Here is a 27,052-nt window from a genome sequence, read left to right on the forward strand (position 1 = left end):
AAAAACAAGAGACTATGCCTAAAACTGTTACAAGTTTGGCTTCTTTGTCTGTGATTAGTCACAAAGCTGGTCTGAAGTTTTGAGGTCATGAGTCAGCCCTGACGGGGTAAGCCACATTACTGGTTAGAATTTGCTACAGCAAACTTCAAAATACTTGCAAAATAAGTCAACTGTATGAACCAGCAGCTTCAGGAGAAAGTCCGTGGAGGATAGTGACATAATTAAAATTTTGAAACTCCCCAAGGGTCATTTCCTGTTTCTTCCTCTCCGATACTTGCATACTCATCTATCAGTTGCTTTGGAAGCACAGGATGTCTGGTCTTAAAGGCCGGCAGCACATGTCTGCTCACTCCATTATAAATGACTTTGGCAGGCCTTAAGAGTATACAACAGAACCACATTGACTATTTTTTCAAGTTTTCATTTCCGGAGTCTAACTAAACATCAAATGCTTCAGGTGAATGCTCTGGCAAAAAGTAAGCCATTCTCACAACTACTCTGTCTCAGAAGCAGCTAATTCTGACTCTGTGTCTAGGAGTGACAAAGTGGACCTCTTTATCTTCAGGTCCTAACAATCCCTTCAAGATAAAATCAGATTCTGAGCAATCATCAAACCAATTAGATTTGCCTATAGCAACAGTCTATCCCAGAATATCTAAATTTCCACAGTGGTCTGGCCCCCACTCGCACCATCTTTGATAACCAGACTTACTTTGTAGGCAAGAAAGGCTAGAGTCGTAGAACATTTGCGTCGTATGACCCTTCTATGTAGCTGGTGAGGGCTTCTCACCAGTTCTTTGAGAAAAAAGCAAATAAGGATATTTTACTGAATAGATTTATGTGGCCAATGGGTTCGTTATTCAGCTTTTCCTCTGTCAATAATTCTGGATAGTTGCAATGTTGTGTTGACACGACGCTTTAACATAAATATAAATTTGGGTCAAATTCTATAAAAAACTAGAAATTCCTTGATACTATTTTGTTTTTAGTTACGGTAACAGCCTATTTCCTTTTCTTTTCTTTTTTTAAATCTTTGTTTCCCTTTTTTTATAAGACTTTGTCAGAGTCTTTAAAAAAAAAAAGATAGAGACGGGGCTCTTGCTATGCTGCCAGGCTGGTCTTGAACTCCTGGCTTCAAGTGATCCTCTTGCCTTGACCTCTCAAAGTACTGGGATTGCAGCCATGAGCCACCATGCTCAGCCCATTCTATTTCTTAAAACCAGATAATTTGGATTGAAATACACATATGTATATGAATATATAATATCTAATTCCGCTTAAGATGGTATCCAGATAATAATAATGTTTGCATTTTCATGATGCTTTACTGTAAGTGAAGTGGCTAAGTGGTGCCTCTGGGACTTGAACTCATGCAGATTTTACTCTCACTTCATAGTATGTTCATAACAGCTCCTCTTAGGCAGGGCTATTATTCCCACTTACAAATGAGCAGACTACTGCTAGTAGAGATTTAATGAGCTGCTAATGTCAGAAGACTAAGAATCAGAACTAGAATTCCAGTTGATGCTTTATTCAATATAATATATGCATGAAGATGTTTATTGCAGCTGTATTGTTAACAGCATAACAACAGAAAATCACCAGATGGCAACAGGCAAATAAGTGAAATAACACACCAACTAAATGGCATATTATGCTGTCATTAACATTATGACTCCAAACAGTAATAATAGTGATGATACTTACCACTTATTGAACGCATACTTTGCAACAGGAACAGCCACAGTCTTTTATGTGAACAAACTAATTTTGGTTTCACAACTCCATGAGGCAGGTGCTATCATTGTCTGCATTACACACACTGAAAACTGAGGCTAAAATAAGCTAAATTACTTGCCCAAAGCAAGTCAGCTCCTAAGAATGAGACTATCTGATTCCAAAGCAGGGTTTCTCAACCTTAGTATGCCTGACATTTTGGGTTAGATAATTCTTTGTTGTAGGTGGGGCTGTCCTGTGCATAGTAGGATATTTAGCAGCATCCTTGGCCTCTACTCACCACTTGGGATAACCAAAAATGTCTCCAAACATTGCCAAATGTCTTCTGGGGGACAAAATTACTCTAGGTTGAGAGCCGCTTCACCATTACGCTGTATACCGCCCTCCCAACACCACCAACCTTCCGACAGAACCCGGTGGTGGGAACATGCAGATATTCACATACAGAAACAGACATGGTCAGAGGCAAGATTCCCTGAGATACAGTTTCTGAGACGGAGATTTGATGGCAGGAGGTTAGGGGGAGAACAGGTGTTGACACCCCAAGTAGTGTTTTTGGGAGCCTCACCTGTGAGGGAGCACTGGAAACAGAATTGGGCAGAGTGAGAGTTGAACTGCAATGCCCACTGGTTCTGAGAAGCCTCAGCCAATTCTATGGGCTGCTCTGCAGCTGGGATGATCTTTTACAGTTGGCCTGGCCTTCGTCCATTCCCCACAGAACCATCACTGGATATAGGCTACCCACAAGAAGGGGGTATGCTCTAGGAGACAGTGGGTCCCCAGGGAAAGGACTTGCTGAGAACATGATAGCCACTGTCACTTCCACATATGGTGACTGAATGACCCTGTCCTGAAGTAGCAATCTGGGAAGAGCACCACAGCTTCATATATGATTATTTTTATTGAATAATTTATTCATGACTTAACATACATGAGTAGGTGGACCAAGACTGGAAAGTAATAAGCAAATAAAAATTGTCAATAATATGGTAGTGCTTGCACGCATGGTGGCTGATGCCTGTAATCCCGGGACTTTGGGAGGCTGAGGTGGTGGGAGGATGCTTGAGCCCAGGAGTTCTGGGCTGCAGTGAGCTATGATCACACCAGTGAACTCCAGTCTGGGCAACAGAGCAAGATCATGTCTCTAAAAAATAATAATAATAGGCTGGGTGCGGTGGCACACGCTTGTAATCCCAACATTTTGGGAGGCCAAGGGGGGTGGATCACCTGAGGTCAGGAGTTCGAGATCAACCCGGCCAACATGGTGAAACCCCATCTCTGTTAAAAATACAAAAACTAGCCAGGCATGGTGGTGCATGGCTGGAATCCCAGCTACTCGGGGGACGGAGGTTGCAGTATTGTGCCACACTGCACTCCAGCCTGGGTGCCAGAGTGAAACTCTGCCTCAAAAGAAATAATAATAACAATAAAATTTTAAATGGTATTCGTATAATGTATTTTCCTCTTTTTTCAAAGTTGAATTAGAGGATGTGGTCAAACATACTGTTCTTAGCATTTAAAAAGAAGTGCTGAGGCCAGGTATGGTGGCTCAACCTGCAATCCTAGCACTTTGGGATCACTTGTGGTCAGGAGTTCAAGACCAGACTGGGCAACATGGTGAAACCCCATCTCTACTACAGATACAAAAATTAGCCAGTGTGGTGGCACATGCCTGTAATCCCAGCTACTCAGGAGGCTGAGGTGGGAGAATCACTTGAACCCTGGAGGTAGAGGTTGTAGTGAGCCAAGGTGGCACTACTGTACTCTAGCCTGGGCAACAGAGCGAGAATCTGACTCAATAAATAAATAAATAAAGACATGCTGAGATCTCAGAAAATACAATGCCTAGCTTCAGAATACCATATATTATATAGTATGGCTATAACAATTCCCCACCTATTTATCTGTCCTAATGCAAGGCTCTTTCTTTCATAGTGATGCCAGGCACTGCTCTAAGTACTTCTATGTATCCTAACATATTAAGTCTCCTCAATAACCTCGAAATAAGTACCTTCATTAACTCCATTTTACAGAAAAGGAAACTGAGTTTCCAAGAGTTTAAGTAGTTCAAGATCTACACAGCTAATAATTGTGGAACTGACACTTGAACCTGTGTACTATGATTCTGAAATCCTGGCTCTTACCAATCCTGCGTTACCGCCTATTATATACATTTATTTTGCACAGTGTCCCTGAAGTCCCCTCAGCATGACAGTAAGTTGTCTTCTCACATTTTTTCTTTAAAAAAAAAAACCTTGAGTAATAAAGCTGTCAACGTAAGACTATGCTAAGGGATAAAAACAGAATGCCATCAAGTCTCCTATTTTAAAGTCTTTTGAGATGTAAAGGCTTTTAGATGCCAGTGAGGATTGTAAGAATAAAGTTAATGCTATTTTTCTTTAAGGAATCAAGTCCCTCTTCTGCTTTCAACACAAAATAGGAAGGTTTATGAATACCTGTTTGAAGGATGACTCAGAGTCAAAGCTTTACCCTCCCAAAAGACCTAAGAGAATTCCACTAACTCTAGGACCCAAAAGGGAATTGCTGTTGAGCTAATTCACTGGGGACTGTTTCTGGTCCTTTGAGGAACTATGGAAAATTCAACTAAACATTAGCATTCTGAAAGCTAAGTTTTTCACCCACAGACCTGAGTGAATTTTCATATTCCAAATTCCCAGTGAATTAAAAAAAAAATGAATTCCCAACTTCAAAAACGGTCTTTTTCTTTTCAGAATCGCCAAGCGACTCAGAATCTCTGTTTCACAGGAACACACAATGCAGGTGCCAGTTGAATGAGGCCTTCAAAAGCTCCACAGGTCAGTTGTCTCAATAGATAACTTTATTTGAAATGGAATGCATTTTGAAAATATGAAAAATAAATCACGTCTCCCCAAAATCCTCTAAGAGATATATTTACACAAGTTCTGACCCTGCTAATAAATTCACGAATGTGATGGTGTATAAAGCATCTGGTACATGGTGATACTTGCTTTCCAGAGCTGGCATTTGTATACTATGAAACATTAAGCAGAAGGCCGACCTCGGAACGTAACAGACAACAGTTTTATGTTTCTTCTCAACATACAGTGACCTGGAAGGATTGCCTATTGTTAAAACCTGCTTCCCCACTGCTCAGCCTGCCATCAGCAGACCAGCTGCAGAGCAGTGGAGAGTAAGTCTCACCAGCTTTTATGCAGATACTTCTAACCCAGAGTCCTCCTGCTTCCTTCATTGGACAATATTGCCCTTTCTAAGAAAACCCTGTTAGATCCTATACTCCATTTAGCAAATGCCCTGCCAACAAAGTCACAAATCACTTTTTTTTACCCACTCTTTTTTTTTGAGCCGGAGTTTCGCTCTTGTTACCCAGGCTGGAGTGCAATGGCGCGATCTCGGCTCACCACAACCTCCGCCTCCTGGGTTCAGGCAATTCTCCTGCCTCAGCCTCCTGAGTAGCTGGGACTACAGGCACACGCCACCATGCCCAGCTAATTTTTTGTATTTTTAGTAGAGACAGGGTTTCACCATGTTGACCAGGATGGTCTTGATCTCTTGACCTCGTGATCCACCTGCCTCGGCCTCCCAAAGTGCTGGGATTACAGGCTTGAGCCACCGCGCCCAGCCAATTTTTTTACCCAATCTTAGGTAAATCTGGATTGGCTGCTCAACTGTGTAAATCAAAAAGCCATCCTTGAAAACTGTGTCAAGAATTCAGGAAATAGGCCTTAAGAACCGAGCCAGCATAATTCCATAACTAACACATCTTAGGTTGTTTGAGGCAAATAGGTGTATCTCTTGAATCACTAATGGATTCAATACCAGGATCTATAATTTTCATATTTACAATGTATTCTGCTTAGGATATTTTATTGGCAAAGCAAAAACCAATCAGTTTGACACACACAAAAAAGAAAACAAATGCTCACAGACCTATCTTCATAGGATTCTGCGCTGTAGGATTGCTCCAGATTCCAGTCTTAGACCACTCTTCCAAGCCTGCTACTGAATATAATACTGTTAACATTGGAGCCGAGCTAAAACCACATGACTTTTTTCCTAGGGACAGAAAACAAGGGATATGGTTGAACTCATACACTTGCAGCAAACTTTAGTGTCAGATTTAAAATGAGGGCTTTCTCTTAAGAGAAAAGGCTTCTTTATGATAAATACAAAGTGTTTGGTAGATGAGAGCGAAAACGGAGTTAAAACAGGACTTTCAACTTAATCCAGACTTCCTAATAGTGTTTACATGAGAGCGAGACTCCTTAAGTAATATGCGTTTTTTATTTTTACCATAATTGGAGACAAAAAAACAAAAACATAAACATTTGAAGTGAAATTATAAAGCTGCCTTGATTTCTACATGGATCCTCTGATCCCAGCTTGCTCAATGAGGAAAATGTTCTTTTCAAAAGCGCCCCTGATAGACATTTACTCTCTGACGTCAGCATTGCCCGTAGAGCATACACAGATCTAAATGGATTTCCACTAAGAAAGTCTGTTTAAGAAGCTCATCATGTTTAGCCTGTCCCAGAATTAACTGTTCTCAGGGAATGACATGAGAGCAAAGAAAAGAAGCTCTCAGTGAGGGACGAGACAGCACCTCCCAGATGCTGGGAAGTGACACATTTTGTCCTTCCTTTGTCCCGACAAATAGTTATTGAGCTCACTGTGTATGAGGCTTGGTGCCAACACAAGTTCAAGGACAAACGTTCAGTTTCCAGATGAAGCATGACTCTTAATTTTCCAAAGTTTTACATTTTACTTTTATTTAAGGAGCGGGTTTTCTATTGGATCTGCCCTTTCGGTCTTCTCTTCCTTGGGTTGAAAAAGACATTTTTTACCTTTTTCCGTGAAGCTGATTTGTCAGGCTTCAAAATGCCTTAGGTGGTTTGTATCATTTCTTACAGGTAGAATAGAGCCACTGAGACATTACATGATATATATTTACATTTTGTTTTGTTTAGTCTTATTGAGCGTGTTTGCTTTTTTGCTCTGGAAAAATTATTAATAATAATTTCAAAGGTGTCAAAATAATAAAAGCCATTCTACTCTCTAATTTCTTAGATTCCACAGTTAAATGCTAAGAGGGGTTCAGACTAGAAAGTCATAAAGGTCAAGTCAACATAAATATCACAGCAGACCAAGGAACAAGGGCTATAGAAAGACAAGAAACCATGATTCTGGTGGCCCTATTAAGAACCATAGCCACTATGGGGGAAAAAAAAATTCAGCCACCAAGAGGTAGCCTGGGCATATTTTTTGAAACAATGAAATTACCTAGCGCTATATGTAAGCTAACATACAAATGCCCTTTTTAAAACCTACATCAATCTTAATTTGTAACGTATTTGGTATGGATTTTTTTTTTTAGAACAAGAATTTAAAAGATAAATTCTCCATTGGGAAAAAACCATGGTTCATTTGGAGTTATTATGATTTGCATGTATTAAAAGTATAGTACTATGAGGCAATTCTCAAAAAGTACACTTGTAGTCCTAAGGAAACTGAACCAAACTTGATTTGAGAAATTTTTAGATCTGGCTCTCATTTCATATACATATATACATACATGTATATATATACATATTCATATATGTATTCCTATATATTTATATATGTATTCATCTACACATACATATATGTATGCGTATATGTGCACATACATGCTCTCAGATGCATATATATATACACATACATATTCATATATGTGTATACATATATACATATGAAATGAGTTTTTGAATGTTGGCAGCATTTTTTCATAACTGCAACCTACACAACCACTGGAAGTGGGAGTCCACCTAAGTTTTGTTTGCCATTTGCTTTAATTTTCCCTGCAACTTTTTGGATAAGAATTATGATCTCAAAATGTCATCATTTATTACATTAAAAGTAATTTGACCTTGGAATTCCTTTCCAGATGGAAGGAGAATGAAGACATCTGTAGCATACAATTCTGTTTTTTATTTCTTGACTACATAACCTAGCAGTGGTCTAATACTGACCATTTCCATTGAAATGCCGGAAAAGTACTGACCAAGACCTTCTGTGAAAAAGATAATGGAAAACAGAAACCAGTTAGTAAAGCCATGCAGATAGGAAGTGATTTTCAGCCCCAAGAGGACTTGGTATCATCTATGGCTCCATTTAAACTTAAGTAGCATCTGCCCTGGTGGATTTTGACCATCCTTTTGATTTAACACAGAAGAAGGTTTGTTCTACCTTTAAAAGCGCATCCTCTTTTTTTCCCCCCGGACTCCTTAACAAGTGGCTTCTAACACAAGACTGGGGTTGTTTTCTTACTGAAAATCCTGTGTTTATCCAGTCTTTTCCTTTTCAATCTCTGAGTTTAACTAACCTAACAACAAAACAGAATCCTCACATTTCTCACCGAGCAATGAAAAGCAAAACAGTTGGTTTCTCTGTTCAACATCATTTTCTGTATGAAAATAAAAAGTTATGACTCCTAGACCTTCGAAATATCTACAAATTGTAATTTAAACGACGAGATTTTTCAGTGTGTTTCTAAAACAAGGTAAAGGGATCAGAAAATGTGGTTCAAGTCAAGTGTGCAAAGCTTTCAGAGAAAGGTCTCCCAGCCTGGACAGGAGCACAAATATTTTCTTACACAAGTTAAATCTACTCTTTGCCTCCACAACACTTTTGAAATAAAACAGCAAACGTACTTATAAGTCATTTAAAAGGCCTCATCTCCTTATCAAGCCCTTTACACACAGACGATATAAGCTAGGTTTTCCTACAGTAAATGTGACCCTACCACATATTCGAGATATAATCATCCTACCATCAGTTAGGTTATGTTTTAAATATTTTGAAATCAGGTGTCCTCACTACTGATTTCCTTTTAGAAACTATCTCGAGTGTTAGATTTTCATAAATTACACCATTTTGAACTTTTAGCTTTTTAAAACTTCTATACAAACTCTATGTCTACGGGAAGAAAAAAAAAAAACTCAAAAAAAGTAGTATCAGAGTTTAATTTCAACCACCTGGCATAACAATGAAAAGTGTCAGACTTTCTGAAAATACTCTAGGAATAATGAATAGATTCATGTTTTTCCCTCCACCGCCCTTTTTTATTTTCCGAGATAAGGACTTACTATGGAATAGGTTTTTGAAAATAATGTTTCCTTTTTGACAAATGGCCTACATTCAGAAATGTCTTAGAACAAGCATTTAAAAAAAACTAATAAATAACCATAAATCAAAATACATTAAAATAAAATTACAGTACATCATCCCTCCTATAAAATTCACCGTGCTAGAAGATCCTTTCAAAGGTTCATAAATAAAGTCTTCTTGACTTGAAATCGTTTCCTGCATCGTAGAAAACTAAGAAGAATCGCAAGTTTTCAGTAGGGTAATGTCCAAACTACTTGATCTGGTGCGGGGCGGGGAGACCGTTTTGCTTTCGATCCAAGTGAAGACAATAGAAATGTGTTCGTCCCACTTCCTCAAGTCCTCAAAACCTGGAAAGAAATGACACCGAGTCAAGTAGGTGGCTAAGAGTCCTCCGAGACCAGTTCTGTTCGGGCCAGTCTGGCTGACAAAACGGGCTCAGAAAGACACCGGGGTCTCTCCAAGTGCCCAGACACACAGCCAAGTAGGGCTGGAGGTGCACCCCTGGACCAGGAAGGTCATGATGGGCGCGGGCGCGGTCCGCGAGGCCCCTTGCCTGGCCCGGGTCTCCCAGCCTCTCCTCTCTGTCCAGGCCCTTCTGGCTCCAGTTTGGTTCTGTTCTTTCCACCTCCCCAGAAACTTGGAAAGAGTTCTCATTTCTCCACACAGGAGCCGAACCTGTGAACAGTCTGCCTACTCCTCCCAACACCCTGTGACCCACGCCTCGGGAGCGCGAGTGCCGGGACCCTACCTTGTCTGGCCCGGGAGCTGCCCCCTTCAGGCGGAGTTGGAGGTGCTGCGGAGAAGCCGGTGTCCGTGCGGCTGCGAGTGCGGCTGTGGGTGCGGGTGCGGTATTTGGCGCGGATGCGGGTGCACCGGGTGCGGGTGAGGGTGAGGGTGCGGGTGCGGATGCGGATGAGCGTGCGGATGTGGATGTGGATGCGGATACGGGTGGGGCTGCTGGGGCTGAGGCTTGGGTTGGGGCTGAGGCTGGGGCTGTGACTGGGGCTGGGGCTGGGGTTGGGTTTGGGGCTGAGGTTGCGGCTGGGGCTGGGGCTGGGGCTGCGGCTGCTGCTCCAGCGGGGGCTGCTGCTGGACCAGGTGCTGCTGCTTTTGCCGCGTGGACTTGACCGCCAGGATAGCCTGACGATTCTTGTACTGCACCATCTGCAGCGTGATCTCCGCGTTCCAGCCCTGGTCTTGCGGGCACCGAAAGTCGATCTCCTTGCCCTCTGCCATCACCACAGTGAAGTACATGTACTTGCCCTTGCGCTCCACACAGTCCACGGTCTTCATGTTGGAGAAGTGCAATTCCTTGAGCTTGACCGGCGGCTCGAGGGCGGTGACAGCGGGTCCGCTGGGTTGGGACGGCTCCGCCGGCGCCTGCCCGGACTGTTGCTGCTGTTGCTGCTGTTGCTGCTGCTGCTGTTGCTGCTGCTGCTGCTGCTGCTGCAGCTGCTTGGGCGGGATGAGCAGCAGCCCCTCTTCGGTGAGAATGCAGCACTTCTTCTTCCAGAGCTGCAACAACCCGTCGCTGCGCTTCTCCAGCACGCCCTCCTTCAGCGCCTTGCAGCCGCTGCTCTCCAGCATCCTCCCAGCATAAGCGGGGCCGCTGCTAGGCTCGGCCTCTCCGCTTCCAGCCGCTCGGGCCGGGGGCAGCAGCAGCAGCCGCGCGCCGTCCTCGCCCCAGCGGCTCCCACGGCCGCCTGCCCGGAGCGCGCAGAGGAAGCTAACACGCAGAAGGCAGAGCGGCGGCGGCGGCTCTCGGTCCCGGCAGAGGGACAGCCGCGTCCTGATGCGCCACAAGGTCCCGAAGCTGCGAGCCGCCGGGCCTCTGCCGTCCTCTTGCGAGCGCTCACTGAAGGGCACTGGCTTGGCCCCCTCGCGGCGCTTTTGAATGGGCCATCTTCCCCACCCCCGAGTGACACCCAGCGGAAAAGGCGGCTCCTGGCGCCCGCACCGCGGGGGAAAGCCCAGCTCCGAGAGGCGCTCGGCAGCCGGCGCACGCCTCATTAACTTGGGGCCTTTCCAAAGCCGGCTGAGTCCACGCCCCCCGCGTCCCTCGCTCCGCCTCTCACCGCCCACTTGCTTCCGCGCTCGTGCCCCTGGAAGGCGACCGGGACCCGAGCCCCGGAAACTCCTCTCCTCCACCCGGGGCGATCGCCCAAGGAGCCCTGGCTGCCTGACGACTAATGCCGACGTCCACAGGGCGCTGCGAGGCCATCCCCCGCGTCCCGCCTCTCCCAGGCCCGCGAGGCTCTGTGCTAACAGCCTCGGACAGTGAGGACCCGGCTGCGCAGGCGGGGGCAGCCTCCTGGCAGTGCGGCTTCTCGGTCCTTGCGAATTACCCCTGGGAATTTGCGCTGGGCTCCGAGAGCCCGCAGAACCAGCGTTGTGGCCTGGGTGAGCTGGGAGGCCGGGGCCGAGGCTCGCAAGTCCCGCGGGTGTGCCTGCCCCGGACGCTGGGTAAACAACTGAGCGCACAGAGAGGACACCGTGCTTCCCACGCATGTTCGCTCACGGTCATTAAGTAGCTCTTCTTGCAGAGGGCGATTGTGAAAGCAATAGTGCAACTGTCGGGTTTGCCAAGGGTGGAGAAAGGCGGACCCACGTCAGGTCGCATCTCGCCTGCTTTTTCTCGACCCCGACCGCAGGCACTAGCTTGTCTTCGGCTTTCTTCTTGACCCGTCGGGACGGTGTGCAACGTCTCTTAAAACAGTAACAGCTTCCTAACTACAAACCGGGGGAACGTCTGGTGCTGAGATCCCACACTGCAAGGCACAGTTCCAAATGCCTGATCGGCCTCCGCGGGTCTCTCTTTCGAAGCGCCTGGCCAGATCTTGGTTTTGGAATCTCATTTATCTGTGACCCCGGGAAGGCCATGCTCCCAGATCCCTCCTACCCCTACATTTAAACAATGCGTATAGAAGCCGCTTCCTGTGAAGTAAGATGTAACTGAGACCTAGCCTACCGCTAGGGAAATTCACCCCTAAACAGCCCCAAGTATGTGCGGACCCTCACGAGGACACGAAGAAGAATTAAACCAGGGCTGGACAAGTCAGCGTGGGCCAAGGTTAAGAGGAAGGGCTGCTATTATGCCCAAACTGGAACAGACAGATTAGCTCATCTGCTAGTTGTGCGGCAAGAGCAAAGAATTCAAGAGGGGAGGAGAACGTGAGAGCAGCTTAGAGAGCTAAGCAAGAATCGAATCCTTTGTGTGTCATGGTAAGAAATTCGAACTTAATCCCAAGGTAATCAGAACAAAGGATAACTTTTTTACATGAGGGCGTCCTGAATCTTCATCTAAGCAACAACGTCTGATCAAACGGGACAATCCAGCCAGCAATCCCGAGTCCCACTAAATTACGCTTGGCCAGATCTCTGGCCTTCACATTGTTAATTAGCAATCTTTTCAGGAGAGAGAAAACTGTTAAAATTACGTAGACTTCTAGTAAAACTATGTCTCAAAGATTTACGATTCTGTAGACCAATAACAAAAAAACTACACCTAACATGTTTTCTGTCCCCTCCCCCCTTGTAGGACGAGTGAGCATTCCAGAGAATTTCTACATGACCAGCTGTTCATTCTTTTAAGAGGATGACATTCTTCAACTCATCTGGAAAGGATACGTCCTTTAAGTCTGTTATTCAGACTCTCCAAGGGCAGGTGTAGTTGGGAAAGACATTTCATATGGAAAAACACAAACTTGATAGGGTAAAAAAAATGAGATGTAATCTGGAGGCCCAAGTCGTTTTCTTAGGAGAAACTCAAGTGTCTTTGGTGTTATTTAACCTTCTGCAGTTTACCAGTCTGAAACAAATGCATTCTGTTCTCATTTGAAAATGTCTGAACAGCCAGCACAATTTTCAAAGTCACCCATTTAATTATAACTAGAGACTTTAAAGGCCAGCATTTCCAGTTAGGTATTTCACAATGATTTAGTAATTGTGTGAGCAGCTCAGAGTTAAGTCTACAAGGTCTGACTACAGTGCATTACTGAAAAATATCAGTAATATAAAAATCCCATAGATTGGTGACAACTTTGCTCTTACTTATTTCAAGTCACCACCAACAGTTGGTGACTTAACAAATTAAGAACATACTTGAGTTGCCGTATGCTAATATTTGGCAAATATGTCAAAATGGCCATATTTGCCAATTTTTTAAGACAATGAGTAAATTCACAGAAAATAACTTAAAAAAAAAATACGTTGGGCCAGGCGTGGTGGCTTACACCTGTAATACCAACACTCTGGGAGGCTGAGACAAAAGGATCCCTTGAGCCCTGTGCTACATGGCAAGATCTCACTCTACAAAAGTAAAAGAAGTTTGGCCGGGTGTGGTGCATATGCCTGCAGTCCCAGCTACTTGTGAGGTTGAGGTGGAGGACTGTTTGAGCTCAGAAGTTCAAGGTTGCAGGGGCTAGGTTTGCACCACTGTACAAGCCTGGGCCACAGAGCAAAACTCTGTTTAAAAACAAAAACAAAAAACAAAACTTCAGCTGTATATACAATAAAAACCTACAAATATCACTTAAAAGTTACTGAAGTTTAGAAAACTAGCCAACAAAACCATTGCTTTGGTAAACAAATTTGAAATGGCTAATTCAAGGTGCATTTTACAGTTGGCAATTTAAAGATGTCTATCAGCAGCATTGGACAGTTCATTTTCTTCTCTTGGATAAAGTTCATCACTGGCTTCAAGGACATCACTTAGTTTTCCTTTACATCTCTGGTGTCTCCTCTACGAGTTTCTCTCCTCTCCAACCTTTTAATGTTGGAATGCCCCACGTCTTAGTCTTTGGCTCGCTTATCTATACTTGCTCTCTTATTGATACCTAGTCTTGTCACTTTTAATAATATCTATATGCCAGAGTCCCAAATTTATATCCCCAACTTATATCCAACTGCTTATTGCCAAAGAATAAACCACTAAAGTTAAAAAATAATAAACATACTAGGCAAGGGAACACTTACTAGTAAAGCCATTCACTGAATAGTTCACTAGAGGTTTAAGTCTGAGGGGATTTTAGGTTATAGAGAATAATTAAAAAAAAAAAAAACTGAAAAAGAACACTCTGGATAGGTCAGAGAAGTCCATAATTTATACCTGACAGGTTATAACAAATTCCTGAATGGAACTGCTCCAGTTTATAGGTTAGAATTAACTGTAGTGAAAAGTAGCCTTCATTTTTATATATTCCAGGCCAGTCAGTGCTACTGTAAGTTGAAAATTCTCCATTTACATCTCTCTACAGTACTGCTTGTGTAGTCTGAGAAATCAAACATGTAAATGAGCTCCCAAACTATTTTCCTCACCCTCATCTATTCTACCAGCAGCCCCCTTTCTCAGTTGACATCAATACTCTGAACAGATGCTCAAACTAAAACCCCTAGGTCAGTACTGCCCTTAACACCAGGCCAGGAAAGGCCCTTATCCAGGGCCCTGAGCTTTATGATTGCATGCTTTAGAGTCAAGATGACATGTCATCCAGAGGGCATACTCGTTCTGCACTCCACTGTAGGTACTCAGGACCCCAAATACCCTGCCCAGAATAGCCCCAGCTGTTCCAGGAAATGCATTACATCATCATTGCATGCACTGATGTGTTAGGGGGATGGACAGTTTGAATATACTGGCTATGGCATCCAAGTAAATGTGCAGGAAGCTCCTTGCCATACAGTTCAGAGCCAGGGGTGGGAAGAAAAGGTGGGACATGGGCTGAGGGTCAGCTCTTCCCCCATGTTATGTTTTGGCATAATATAAACCTGGCTTCTCAGTTCTAATGAAGGTGTATTTATCAAGATAGGCACACTGGGCATATTTTCATTAAACAGAACTTTTAAATATTTAAACATATGTCTCCATTGTGCTCTTGCCCTAGGACTTTAAGTGTGTAGAAGCATGCCTGCCTTGTAATGATTTTTTTTCTCCCAATATTCAATTTACAGAGTCAGGAAATCCCATTAGTTATGCCTTCAACTACATCTGGATTCTGTCCACTTCCTTCATTACCACCCTGATCCAAATCACCATCATATCCCCCTTGGATCACTACAATGGGCTCTGAACTTATCTTCCTGATTCTACCCTCGGTACTATTTTCAGCATAGCACTCAGGGTCATCTCCATCACCTTCTTCAAGCCTTGGCTCAGCAGGCCTATCCTGATCCCTGTAAGTAGTAGCCACCAAATTCCCCTTAATTTGTCCCATAGCATATATTATCTTCTAACATCTACTCAATAATTTACTGTACCTATTGCTTATTTCTGTTCCCCTTCCGACTAGAATAGTATGCAAGCTATTCAAGAGGCCAAGGACCATTGTTTCTGTGTCCCAATCACCTAGAAAAAGTCTTGGTACAAAGTTGATGCTCAACATATGTAGAAATCTTGAATGGAATCAGAAGTCCATACCCATCATAAAAAGAATATCAATTTTTTTCAAATGCTTGACGGATTTTTCATGATGCATCCTACCTTTTAAAATGTGCAATGAAAGGACTTGAAATTTGCCATACCAATATATATTTGGTATAATTTTTAAATGGATAACCCTATGCTAAGCCTCTCTGAATCTTAAATGCTTTTATAGTCAGACACCATCTAAAATAAATCCACAAAACTTTTCCCAAGCAACATGCAATTTAATATTGTGAAAAGTATTTGTATAAACTAGCATCTTACTGTTTTCTAGTAAAAGTATTTCGAAGCACAAGAACCACAACAATGGAACTGAGTCGGTAAGTTTCTTACTTGGCAGTAACATAGGCAAACACTTGATTAAAAGTCCATTAATCAATACTGGCTTAAAGACATGTAAGAGAACTTGGAAAGTTATTAAGTGTTTAATACATAATGATTACAAAATCCTGATCTGTAAACTAATTTGCAACATACAGTAGAAACTCATGACAACAGTCATTATTAAAGATTTGGATAAACCAAAGGTCAAACATCTTTCAAGAAATAGTTAAAAGCCAGTAAATTATGAGCATGTCACTTTACCCTCATCAGTGTATAAAGATAACCAAATAGTCCCACAGAGTGCAGTTTAGACTTCCTTGTCATTTAGAAGTACTATTCAGAAGAAATATTTCATAGATACTAGTTTCCAAAAGGCCTTGAGTTGAAAATGTTAAATATTAACACGGAACTCTCCAGACTTATTATATTAGGTAAGTGTCCAGCTGCCTTCCTTTTCACCTTACTAGTTGATAAACTGATGCCTCCTAGTGATCAATCTGTGTAACAGCTTAAAGGAAGTGCTTTAATAAGAGTGCTTAGTGCTGGTTTTTTAAACTGCAGTACAACCTACTTGTGACTCCATCCTTTCTGTTCTGTCAGCAGCCTAATTCAGTTCTCATTCCTCTCATTATAAGCTCTTGGGTGGTCCAACCACCTGATCCATACTATCATATACACAGCCTTCAGTTCTACTCCTATAACGTGACAGAAAACTTCTATTCGCCTTCCAGTGTACGTTATCATTCCAATTTCTTACCCTTGCATGGCAAGCCCTCCACAAAATGGGTCCTACTTGCCTTATTTTGACTCTCCTTCCACGCAACCTTGAGCGAGTGCCAGTCATACATCTACTTGTCCTCACTGCCTCCAATTTACTTTCCCAAATCCTCTGTAACCTTTCATTCTTCAAAGCCCAATTTAAATCCCACCTCTTAGATTTCCTAATTCCTTCCTAATCACTTCAAATTCTGATGAGCAGTTATCAGATTTTAATATGTCTACTTCACTAAATATCTAAGATCCTGGATGCGTGTTTTCACCATTTTACCTAATGGAGAGCTGATTGACAGCACTTAAACTGAGGGGAGATGACTAACGTTTTGTCTGGAAATTGGTATTATCCAAAATGGGGCAAGCAGGCTATCTTACTGAATGTCATTAACAAGTAACCAGGGAGTCTGATGATTTGTACACTTGTTACGATAATACTAGCTTTGAAATGACAAATGAAAATACAGAACTGGATTAAATGTAGCAGTTCAGCTCTCATTTTTGCCCTAAACTCAAAACATGGATTATAAAGCAGCAGAGAGGAGGGTAATCCAATGAAGGAGGATGACAGAACCAGTATTATGTTGTCACAAAACTGCAATCACTCAAAGTGTTTATATTCTGGCTCTGGGTCTTTGGGGTAACAGGATACCTCAGTAACTAACAGTGGAAACATTGCTCTGTCTGAACAGCAATCAATCCTGTCCCCCATTAACAGCCCAAGAACATCTGCGACGTTTCCTAAGTCTGCTTCAATTCTGAAACCAGGTAAATGCACCTGTTGTGTGCAACTCAAATATCTGATTGACAGTCACTTGGGCAGCTACCTCCATTTATGGGACTAGATTCCACAAGTTGTTTCCCTCTTTTGCTGTCATTTTTCCACTGCCACAGAACACACATCCTGAGAGGGCACAGGCTGTTCAATTTGATTACTACTGATCTCTAAGAAAAAAAAAAAAATCCAGTAATGGACAAATACCTTCATTAGATGATAGAGGACATGTAGCAGTGAGTGTAGACAATTTCCCCAAAAAACATGATGATAAAGAAAAAAGGTGGTAGTGGTGTTACTTTAGAAGAGGAACTCAGGCTTCAGAGAGGGCAGTGGTTTCATTACAGAAAAGGTAACTAAAGACGGATCTAAGAATAAAGGGAATAAAAGAATTCTGTGAATAGGTTCTTCTTTTTACAAGAGAGGCTGGATGCCAGTAGCCTTTAGCCTCCTTCAGCTCATCCTGTACCTTGAACCTGGACATGATGTATGGCGCCCAACATCCACTTGGTAATAAAGCAACTTGCCAAAGACAAAAAGTAGAATGAAAGTCTGCTTGAGAACCACGAAGCTCCCATAATGGTCTCAGAGTCTATGTCTAAGCCTAGGAGAAAAATCTATATAGGCCACATTGTATTGGAGCTGTGTTATACATTATAATAAATACAAACTCTTCAGGGCAGGGGAGAGGGAAGGCAAAGAATAGCTGAATGTTGCTTAAAATGAAGTCTAGATTAACTCTGTTCTCTAAAATATTTAATATTCTGAAAGTTCTAAAGAACCTGCTTATTCAACCACTAGTTGCATGATAGAAAAATCTACAGGCAGTGCCAAGTGTAGGCCCATCCAAATGCTGGTTCCAACACAAATCAACTGTGTTCTTCTTAAAGTTACTTCTAACCTTATGCATAAAAAGGGGATTAACATCCCCAATCAAGTATGATTAAATAAGGCATTATTTTTAGTATTCATTTAATTAAATGAGCATTTAGTTCTCCCAAAATTGCTAATGCTGTAAACTGAAATCTCACTAGTTTAAAAATACACATGGAACAGCAATGAAGTTTTTCTTTAAACCCCTCAGTCTAGTTATATTATACCCAACTTTTGAAAACACATGTGTATGGGTCATTTTATACATACCACTTGAGGTTCCTTTACTAGCTTAACATTTTTGTCTGAGTGAGTGATTCCAGATAAATACTATGTATTTATCTGGAAATCTCAATTGTCCAGATATAATTTAAGTAAAAGATTCCAATATGATGGGAAAAGTCTGTGTTTTTCTCCCTAAAAGAGGCATTTAATGTTTTTGGTCATTGTGGAAAATGATGGCAACAAACTAAGCCCAGTCAGCAAAATAAATTTTGCTTGTTTTAAGCCATTAAGTTTTAGAGCTTTTGTTTTGCAGTACTAGGAAATTACAACTATTGGTATGCCTTCCCTTGACTTTAAAAACAGTTGACTCTTGAATATCAAATTTGAACAGGGTCCACCTACCACCCTTGTAGCAGCAAGATCCTTCTCCTTCTCAGCTACTCATGAAGGCAGCGAGGACTGAGACCTTTATGATAATCCAGTTCCACCTGATAGTAAATACACACACACACACACACACACACACACTCATTCATTCTGTTGCCAAGGCTGGAGTGCAGTGGCACCATCACAACTCATTGCAACCTCTTCCTCCTGAGTTCAAGCAATTCTCGTGTCTCAGCCTCCCGAGCAGCTTGAACTATAGGCATGTACCACTACCATGTGGGTACAGCTAAGTTTTTTTGTTTTTTTGTTTTTAGTTTGCTAAATGCCCTGTTTATTCTGCAAACAAGGCTTAGAAATGTATAGACACAATTTGTAGGTTGGAAGATCTCTGTGTAGTTATGACTTCACAACTGTACTTCACAAAAGCAGTAATGAGGGCAGCTTAGGAACACACTAACCTACCATTGTTTTGTTCAGAGTGAACACAGTGAGAATAGATTCCTAAGGCCTGTTTCTCTAGGTGATTGTCACATTTTGCTGCTCTAGTCTTTAAGAACAAGTGGAGCCTTCACTTGAGCCGCCACCTCCTTGCCGTTCAGGGCTTCAACAATTGCAAGCGCGAACTCGAAGCTGGTCCCAGGCCCACCCATGGCTTGTAAGAATCAGGCCGTCCTTTTCCACCCGATTCTCAGAGTAGGTGTAATGACCTCCATTCATCATTTTGTCTTTAGCAAGTGGATGTGTTGTAACTTTACTTCCAAAACCTATTTCATGAGCCAACAGAGCAGCAGGACCTGCACAGATGGCGGCTATCAGGCCCTTCCGGTTTTCCTGTTCCTTCAGTTTTGTATTTTTAGTAGAGACAGGATTTTGCCACGTTGGCCAGGCTGGTCTCGGACTGCTAACCTCAAGTGAGATCCCGGCCTCAGCCTCCCAAAGTGCTGGGATTACAGGCGCAAGCCACCACACCTGGCCATGAAAGTAAATATATTTTTGATTCTTTGATTTTAACATTTTCTCTAACTTACTTCTACAGTATATAATACACATAACATACAAAGTTTGTCTTAAATGACTTATTGGGAAGGACTCACTAATAGGCTATCAGTCAAGTTTGTGAGGAATCAGCTTATACAGATTTCACTGCCAGGGAAGCTGGAGCCCCTAGCCCCTGCATTATTTAAGGGCCAACTGTATACACAACCCAGCTTTGTTTCACTGCTTTTCTCAATCTGCAGGAATATGACAACTACAAAAGACCAGAGGAGACTGAACTACTGAGAATCAATCATTCCATTTGCTACATAGTCCCATACAGAATTATGGTTGGTATATCGAATGGGTCTAGATAAATCCTATACATAGAAAACTTTGCTATACACTTACCATATTCCAAGCCCAGTGCTAGAAATTGGGAAACCCATTAGTGAGCAAGTATTTCTAAAGTACTTTTTTAACTGGTAGACCAGTTCAGAACTACAGAACAAGAGTAGGTACTGATGAAAAGGAGATCCTCTACTGAACTAATAAAACACATACACAAAAGTCCAGTTGCAGAAGTAAAGAAAAGGCAGCCAAGCAGAGCTGAAACAGTACAAATGCAGGTAAAATAGGGCTGTCAAGCTGCTGTGAAGTGGCTAAGTGCACTCACCAAGCCAAATGAATAGCAAAGACAACAGTTCCAGTCCTTAGTTTTGAAATCTGCAGGTAGGTGTGGCAGCTCCCACTTGTAATCACAGTACCTCAGGAGGTTGAGGTGAGTGGACCACTTGAGCCCAGGAGTTAGACACTAGCCTGCACAACATAGTGAGAATTCATCTCAAAAATAATAAAAATAACTGACTGGCCTAATCCAAGTATAAAATCACATCTGATCTTAAGACAGACACCCATGTCAATCCACACCAGCTCAAGGTAAACGTTAGAGATAGAAAAGATAGCCTGAAAAATGACAATTTGGGTGTACTGAAGCATGAGAAATCCAAATATGGTGAGACTTCATTTAGTTTTACCCTAGATCATTTCTGGATTCTGCCAAAGGCCAATGAAAATAAATCAGCACATAAAAACACAAACAAGAAAGGAATACAATGAGATTTTCTAACCCAGCTGACTTTAGGTTAAGGTCAAATTTTTTGTTTACAACAAACAAAAAATTTCAAAACGAGGCATGCTTAAATGTATTATCCAGTGTTAAGTCTCAAGTGTTTATGTACACTGAGTAAGGTATCTCTTACCTAGGAGGAATTTTGCCTTTGAACCAAGAAAACCCCAACTAGTTCAGAAATTAAGTTCTAAAACCAATTTAAAAAGTAATCCCTGTAATCCCAGCACTTTGGCAGGCCAAGGCCGGTGAATCACAATGTCAGGAATTTGAGACCAGCCCAACCACCATAGTGAAACCCCTCTCAACTAAAAATACAAAAATTAGCTGGGCATGGTGGCACGTGCCTGTAATCTCAATGTGGGATTACAGGGATCTCAGCTTCGCAGGAGGCTGAGGCAGGAGAATCACTTGAACCCAGGAGGCAGAGGCTGCAGTGAGCCAAGACTGCATCACTGCACTCCAGCATGGGTGACAGAGTGAGATTCCGTCTCAAAAAAAGTAATCCCAACCACAAATTTTACATTTTCTGTTTAGGAAGCATATCTACTAAGTGCTCAGAGGTTCTAAGTACTTTTGTTTCCTTATTAATGTATACCACAATCTTTCACAATACAGATGAAAACATTGATGCTGAACCAACAGGTGGTACAGACTCTAAAGCCTGTGCTTAACTACATTAATACCCAGATGCTAATTGTATTCTCATACATATTCATTAAAATTTGATGGTAGACATTTCTTTAGGGGCTGAAAGGTTTTAGTCTAAAATTGGATCTCCATTTTTATTCATGGATTGTTATTCCCATAGAGCAACCACATCTACTTTCCCAGTTGGATCAACTGATTCCACTTATCTGAAGATAATTACAAATGTAGACTGGAGTAGTACTAGGAAAAATAACATTGTTTGATTCAATTTCAAAGTATCCACTATGCATTTAGTTTTTATTACCATACATGTACAGAGTTTCTTTCACCTGAAAGGCCCTAGAAATACCCTGTAATGAACACATTCAGAAACTGGACTTCAGTTTCTAAATAATATTCCCTATTCTAAGAAGCCAGCAATCCTTGGAGGAATGGTCCTCTCCAGAGCTGAAAGAGAATACGTCTATGATAAGCCTAGGAAACTTTATGAGCCAAAAAGTATATTGATCAGAGTAAAGAATATACTGGAATTCTTTGAACTATTTTAATTTTGCAGTTGAAGGAAAGCTGTAATATTGATAAGTTACCCAAAAACATCAATCTGAAGTTTGACTAAGGGGATTCACTGCCGATAAAACTGTATTCAGCAATTTTTTTTTTTTTTTTTAAATAAAGCTTCTGTTCTTGGCTAAGTAAATTATCGTAACAGGTCTCAGACAGTATCTTATTCACTGCTGCTGCCTTACTCCATCATTTAATCTACTTTTCAGTTCTATATATATGTCTCAGAGGCCTTTACTAGCCTCTAAATTGCCCCTGGGGCCCACCTACCTCAAACGTTCTTACCTTCAAATGGCTGACTCACTCTCTCAATCATGTCTTACTTTAAAAATTATCTTCCAGCCAGGCACAGTGGCTCATGTCTGTAATCCCAGCACTTTGGGAGGCCAAGGTTGGTGGATCACCTGAGTCCTGGAGTTCAAGACCAGCCTGGCCAACATGGCGAAACCTCTTTCCTTAAAAAATACAAAAATTAGCTGGGGGTGGTGGCACGCACCTGTGATCCCAGCTATTGAGAGGCTGAGTGAGGTGGGAGATCACCTGAGCCAGGAAGGTCAAGGTTGCAGTGAGCCAAGATTGCACCAGTGCACTCCAGCCTGGGCAAATGGAGTAAGACCCTGTCTCAAACAAGCAACAAAAAAATCTTCCATGGAAATGTTATCCTCATCCTCACTTGAAATATTCTTAACAGGTGGTTTTCAGTGTTCCAAACCCATTAAAAGGACTTTCACAGCTAACCTTTCTATGGACTGGCCACTTGTATTTCTACCTGTATTTCTAGTTATTTCAATTCCTTCTACGTGCCCTGAATTGTTCTGTTCTGGGACCTTTGCCTATATTTCCTCCTGTTCCTCCACCTGAACTGCTCACTGCTCAGAGGCCCTTCCCCTCACTTCACAAATTCCTACAGATTCTTGAAATCTCAGCTAAAAGCTCTCATACAAATTTTGAGCATTCTGGTAGAAACTATTTTACAACCTCATGAAGTTTTTCAGAGCTGCAATTGCCTAATACATGATGAATGATAAAATTATGAATACTATCAACTCTGGATATGAGATCTGTCAACTTCCGGCACTCACAAATTTAATCACACATTTCCAGTTCCTACTTTTTGGCTTTAAGTTTAAAACATGTAAGAAACTGGCCAGGTGTGATGGCTCACACCTTAATCCCAACACTTTGGGAGGCCAAGGTGGGAGGATCACTTGAGGTCAGGAGTTCGAGACCAGCCTGGTCAACAAAAACCCCATCTCTACTAAAAATACAAAATCAGCTGGGCTTGGTGGTGCATGCCTGTAATCCCAACTACTTGGGAGGCTGAGACACGAGAATCGCTTGAACCTGGGAGGTGGCAGTTGCAGGGAGCCAAGATCATGTCACTGCACTCCAGCCTGGGCAACAGAGCAAGACTCTGTCTCAAAAACAAAAATAAAACACGTAAGAAACTAAAAAGCATTGCTTCTATTTTATGCAATGTTTTATCCTGGGTTTCAAAATAATAAAACTCAGTTTGTCCACAAAACCTACAAATGCTCAATTTCCAATACAAAAATTAAACAACCAAATTGACTTATTTCCCACCAGCAATCTATTTCTAAATTAATATACCCCATTTCTTCTTTTATTCAGACTCTTGAGGATGACATGATCGTGCCTCAATAACCCACTCTAAGTCAAAAATATCCTAAGTAGAAGATGTGTTTAATAACCCAGTAAATTCATAAAAGCTGAAATCTTAACACGAACCATTGTAAGTCAGTGACTGTCTATACTAAGGATTTTAGAGAATAATTTCTGTAAACTGGAAAACCTGATAGTTTGATGTCAAAAGGAAGAAACACAAGATACAAAGCATACTGTGTTTTTGGAAATATAACACATCAATCAAAATTTCTTATGGATAAACACTTATCCTTAAGTAAAATAATTTCATATACCAACAAGGATATTTCCATTTCTGTAGTCATGTAAGTGATCCTTAATCAGGCAAGAACTTGGCTCTTTATCCAGGTTATATTTTAATATCTGGAGTTTTAATCTAGCATACAAAAATCACCAGTATACATCTCTTAATTGCAGTATTATTTCACTATCACCATTTACATTTACTTTTCAGGTATCAGAGACTTAGTGCTTTAAGTAGCAAATTACCTAAATTATGAACACATATTTTCAAAAACAAAACCAAGCTCATAATTATGTGTATACAGTGCTGACGATTTTAAAAAACTGAATTAGCATATATTTTTTTTCTAAAGCTCCTATGCAGAACTCATGGTCTTCTGCACTATCAATCTATTCTGTACATTTAAAATAACATTTTTGATTTAAAGTCAAAAATATAAAGGCTTAAATTTTGTAAGACTAACCCATAAAAAGGACTCCAATTTTAAACCAATCCCTGAAACCAAAGCATCCAAATATTTGAACATTAGTTCAATATTTCTACATAGCACGATAAGATTTTCACAAAGTTACTACAAGTTTTGTCTTTATTTTTAATAATGGAATGGCCTACAATTCAGATAAACCTACAAATTCATACTGTTTATAAACAGCAGTAATATTAATATAAACAGTTAATTCCACTATCTTAGGAGCCTTACCATATCATTAACCTATTCACAGAACAAAAATATTTCTATGAAAGCTAATATATCCTTTCATGTTTGTTTGTTAAGTATGCTAAAACAGAAAATGAGGTAGAATCCCATTTTTCTTTAGTACCATTCCATAAGCCAATTCCACAGAATTAAGTTATTTTTGCAATCTAAAATAGTGATGCTAATACTGCTTCAGTAAGCTAGATTTACTAATGTAAGAATCCTACGGAATTATGTGGCTTTCAGACATCCATGTTAAACTATAAATTCATCAATTTGTGGAATCTGTGGAACACTTACCATTCTTGAATGACCATAAAGCAAACAGTGCTAAAATTTTTTCTAATCAAAGTTTTCTTTGTAAGTGACTATATTTCACCATTTCTAACAGGCAAAAACGAAACCTACTTGGCAGTCTGCATGGGCTGGTGGAAACTATAATCAGAGTGTAAAGACAAATCTTCAAGTGTCTCAAAAATGTTTGTAGATAACTCAGAATATAATCTATCGGGAACTATGGAATTCCATTTTAGTCTTCAAATAACAAACTCCATTTAGCAGGGGTAGTAAGGTTGCTCTTAAAATTGTAGATTTAGAGAACATAGTGGCCTCAGCACAAAATAGCTCACTCTAGACATCGCTACTCTCCTCTCTTCAAAAAAAGTATACATATTCATTTAGAAAAAAAAAACACCCAAAATATCACCAGAACATTTTATAAAATTAAATCCAAATTTTATTAAGGATTTCAAGTTACATACTTCAAATTTCTAGAATGGAATGGAATCATTTTGGAACTGGAAAAATGGCATAAACACTGACATCCCCTGAAACTTCAATATTATAAAGAAAATTCTTCTGCAAACCACATCTCCATTACATAACAAGACTAGGTATTATCTACACCGTCACTTTGGCAATAGCTATTTCCTAAAAGAATCAAAAAGATGATTTTGCTACTTCAGTTCATTAAAAATGGGATTCTATCTTTAAAGTTCAGAAAAGGCTGTGTTTAGATGAACTATGGTTACAAAAAAAAAAAAAAAAAAGCAAGAGTCTCTAATCAAAGCAAAGGAAATCATTTAAAATAAAGAGATAAAAGCTATTATTATTGGTTAAGGATTTCCAGTAGTAAGTTAAAATCTCAGGAGAGGAATGGATAGCACTACAAACAATGTGTTCACATTCTAAGACCTTTACATTAACTTCTCAAAAAGGAAGTTTTCATTACCTCTAAAAACAAATTCAATGTAATTTTATTAAGAGCAGGAAATCTAGAACTTCCTCTAATGACAATCCAATAGTCCACCCTTGCTGTCATCAAAAAAAACTTCAACTCCAAAATTAACAGTAATTAGCCTGAGGTATTGTAAATGTGGCTCTACAGTCTGAAATTTTATGGCATCTTTTGTCAAAAATAGTCTTATTTCCACTTTAGTCTCACGACTACAATACTATACAGTTCTATCCCTGTAGTATTTACTACAATACAGTCATCAAAAATATCTGAAAAAAAATTCTTGGACCTTATGAAATAGTACATCCAACCACTTCTATAAAAATAGGAGCCACACAAAGATCAAGAGAGTGCTACCTGCCCAGATCGAGAACAGAGGTACTTAACCTTTGTTTTCCAGTTTAGTTGTCAAAGAGTAATGTGAACAAAATGCTGAGTGTCACACTGGCATTACAAATAGGCCCAAAATTTTGAGCTTTTAATGAGATTGAGAAACATTTTAAGAGATTTAACTCAATATGCCTTAACACATCCATGAGGTAGTTAAGTAAACAGTACTACCCATTTTAATACATAGTAAGCAGAACCATGGGTAAGTGACATACTCATATTTTAAGCAATAAGAATTAGAAGAAACCACAGAAGCTTTTGGCCTTCTCTATAGCTCTAACCCAAAGAAAATGAATTTTTTTTTAAAACATCAAATCATTTAAGATTTTCTTCTTTTTTTTATACTTGCTTATTAGTATAGCATCTCTTTCCAAAGCTGGTACCCTTTCTTCAATAATGTGGTAAAAACTGAGTATAACCCTTAATTCAAGCTAGGCCTCTGCTTCTACCTGAATTGGTACAAAATTAAGACATTATCTTATAAGAACTAAAATTGTATTTGAAATTTTTATTTTAGGCTGCAAAAACAAAAACAAGCAAACAAACAACAAATAACTTGAAAATAGGCTTGTCAAATGATGTAAATTCATCCTTTCCAGGGAAGCAGAAAGTAGACCCTACCACAAAGAAAAGATGCTTAGTTAATGGAGGTTAAATTTAAAAGTACAAAATTCAGGCTAACTTCTGAAAATCCTGTTTTATTCACCTCACTGTGGTACCAATAACTATCCTGAATCAGGTTACTTTACAATTAACTATGTCACCTATGTAACACAATAATCCATTAACAATCTAATACAGTTATTGGGTGTGGTCATACTGGAAATTCTTAACCATACAGCTG

General features: G+C 40.7%; 2 protein-coding genes and 1 long non-coding RNA gene across 9 annotated transcripts in view; all 3 read right to left on the reverse strand.

Annotated features, from left to right (window-relative positions):
* Positions 1–7,112: 7,112 nt before the first annotated feature.
* PHLDA1 (pleckstrin homology like domain family A member 1) lies at positions 7,113–17,577 on the reverse strand. Its single transcript, XM_032296100.1, has 2 exons — positions 9,632–17,577; positions 7,113–9,230 (listed from the first exon to the last, which is right to left on the reverse strand). Exon 1 carries the CDS (start codon positions 11,389–11,391, stop codon positions 9,658–9,660), a length of 1,734 nt encoding a protein of 577 aa, XP_032151991.1. The 5' UTR covers positions 11,392–17,577; the 3' UTR covers positions 7,113–9,230; positions 9,632–9,657.
* Positions 17,578–18,966: 1,389 nt separating this feature from the next.
* On the reverse strand, positions 18,967–19,503 carry LOC116563478. The gene is made up of 2 exons (XR_004274416.1): positions 19,454–19,503; positions 18,967–19,366 (listed from the first exon to the last, which is right to left on the reverse strand). It is a non-coding gene; the product is annotated as an uncharacterized LOC116563478 (long non-coding RNA).
* A 4,160-nt stretch (positions 19,504–23,663) lies between these two features.
* NAP1L1 (nucleosome assembly protein 1 like 1) overlaps positions 23,664–27,052 on the reverse strand; it is a 38,907-nt gene continuing 35,518 nt past the window's right edge. For all 7 annotated transcript variants that reach the window (XM_032296132.1, XM_032296140.1, XM_032296119.1 and 4 more), the window contains one exon: positions 23,664–26,825. The gene's annotated coding sequence lies outside the window, so the exon portion shown is untranslated. The remainder of the gene's footprint in view (positions 26,826–27,052) is intronic.

Source organism: Sapajus apella, unplaced genomic scaffold (genome assembly GCF_009761245.1).
Source record: "Sapajus apella isolate SASKATOON/1434 unplaced genomic scaffold, GSC_monkey_1.0 scaffold2, whole genome shotgun sequence".
Lineage (NCBI taxonomy): Eukaryota > Metazoa > Chordata > Mammalia > Primates > Cebidae > Sapajus > Sapajus apella.

What these genes read in the sequence shown, in the direction of transcription:
- PHLDA1 (XM_032296100.1), bottom strand. Translation starts at nt 11,391, where the DNA reads ATGCGTGGGAAGCACGGTGTCCTCTCTGTGCGCTCAGTTGTTTACCCA.